At 31.4% G+C, this 2,104-nt stretch overlaps 1 protein-coding gene across 1 annotated transcript; it reads right to left on the reverse strand.

Annotated features, from left to right (window-relative positions):
* Positions 1-307: 307 nt before the first annotated feature.
* LOC141595238 (uncharacterized) lies at positions 308-1,228 on the reverse strand. The gene has a single exon (XM_074415203.1). The coding sequence runs from the start codon at positions 1,226-1,228 to the stop codon at positions 308-310; it is 921 nt and encodes a 306-aa protein (XP_074271304.1).
* Positions 1,229-2,104: the final 876 nt, after the last annotated feature.

The raw sequence follows: 2,104 nt of genomic DNA on the forward strand, positions 1-2,104 counted from the left end.
ATACATCTTCGATACTTGTTTTCAACTTTCCATTAGCAATATCCATATTTCTTTAAAAAAATTAAAAATAAGATTATAAGTAAAGTAATAAGGAGACTTTAAAACTGAAATAAAATCCATTACTAAAAAGGAAATAACAAATGATTCTTTAAAAAGATAATTAACTAGCTGGAAAAAAAAAACTTTCTAGGACAGTCAATGTCACTTATTGTAGATAAATATGAAAACAAGGGAATAGTTTATTCCAAAGTCTAATCGATAAGCTTAGACATCATTAATGAAGGTATTGACGTCAACAAATTCTTCATCATTTTGCATTTGTCTTGAAATCAGGGAGGTCAAGATGAGTACTACTCAATGGTATTTCATATTGGGCAAAATTTGTTTCAGCATCTTTTGCTTTGATAGAAGCTTTATAGAGATCAACGAGATGTCTTGGTGTACGACAAACATCTGCCCAGTGTCCTGCTGAACCACATCTATGACATATTGATTCATGCCTTTTCTCCTTTTTTTGATAGGAATTATTACCACCTTTCGAATTATAACCGCCTTTCTTTTTGTTAATGAATTGTTTAGGACCTAAGCCATGTCCATGCTTTTTCCCACCTCTTTCAGAAACAGTAGCATTCACTTCAGGAATAGGTGATGAGCTTGTGGGATGAATCTGATGATTTTGCATCAACAATTCATTGTTCTGTTCAGCAACTAATAAACAAGCAATAAGCTCAGAATATTTTGTAAATCGACGCTCTCGATACTGTTGTTGTAAAACAATATTCGAGGCATGAAAAGTTGAATAGGTTTTCTCCAAAAGATCAGATTCAGTAATAGTTTCTCCACATAATTTAAAGCGAGAAACAATCTGAAATAGTGCTGAATTATATTCAATAACACTTTTAAAATCCTGTAGGCGGAGGTGCATCCATTCGTACCTTGCACGAGGAAGGATAACATCTTTTTGATGGTCAAATCGACCTTTCAGTTCGGTCCACAGAGTATACGGGTCTTTCACCGTTAGATACTGTGCCTTCAAAGATTCGTCAAGATGACGACGGAGGATAATTAGAGCCTTTGAACGATCCTCATCGGATTCTTTATTGCCCTCAATAATAGTTTTTCCCAGAGACGCAGCTGTAAGATGCATTTCAGCGTCTAAAATCCATGATAAATAATTCTTTCCTGATATGTCGAGGGCTAAAAATTCCAATTTTGAAAGATTCGACATCTGATATGAGAAGGATTTAAATAAAAACTTTCAGAGAAATGAAAAAAGATAAAAAAAAAAAATGGGATCATTAGTTGATATAAATTACGTAAAATTAGAAGTAACTCATACTCAGTAGACAAAAATACGAATATAAAATATACATTGTTCTAGTATAGTGTAGGAGATATGCAGTAGAAAGTAGGCAATCATGAATAAGTGATATGTGGGAGACCATCAAAGTTAATATGTTGTATACAGAAGAAAACAAGTGTACTAATATGTGACATGATTTGGAAAAAAGGTACACACATGTTGATAGTAGAAGAAAAATAATAAAAATAAAAACATATTAGGCTTAGAGGTTTGCTAGAAGTATGTGGTACATAATAAAGCATGGTTATAAGACGTAAAAAAAATATATATACAACTCTCCTTCTGTGTTTATGACAATTTATACTAACATTTAAAGAAAACAAAAACGACAAATAGCGACAAAGTATAGATCCTTTTCATAAATATCTATTTCGCTACAAGAATATCCTCTTTAATATAAATATACGGGGTAATAATTATTACCGGGCATCAAATATACGTAAGTATAATATAGTTCCAAACGAGGAAACAAAGGAGTATTTCATATATATAGCCATGAGATATAATTATAATCTCTTACGTAAATCAACTTATAAATCATGTTGATTGAAGTCCTTGTACAAAATATGTCAAATTTTGAAGTATATTGACACAGAGACAAGTAATATAATATGGCTACATTCATAGCAACTTAAATTGCTTATACACCCCGCTAAACCGTATAATTAAATGTTTAGCATATATAATTCCTTGACTATGAAGATACAAGGATTAAAATATGTATGAATATTATGATCTCCT

Source organism: Silene latifolia, chromosome 8, assembly GCF_048544455.1.
Source record: "Silene latifolia isolate original U9 population chromosome 8, ASM4854445v1, whole genome shotgun sequence".
Lineage (NCBI taxonomy): Eukaryota > Viridiplantae > Streptophyta > Magnoliopsida > Caryophyllales > Caryophyllaceae > Silene > Silene latifolia.

What these genes read in the sequence shown, in the direction of transcription:
- LOC141595238 (XM_074415203.1), bottom strand. Translation starts at nt 1,228, where the DNA reads ATGTCGAATCTTTCAAAATTGGAATTTTTAGCCCTCGACATATCAGGA.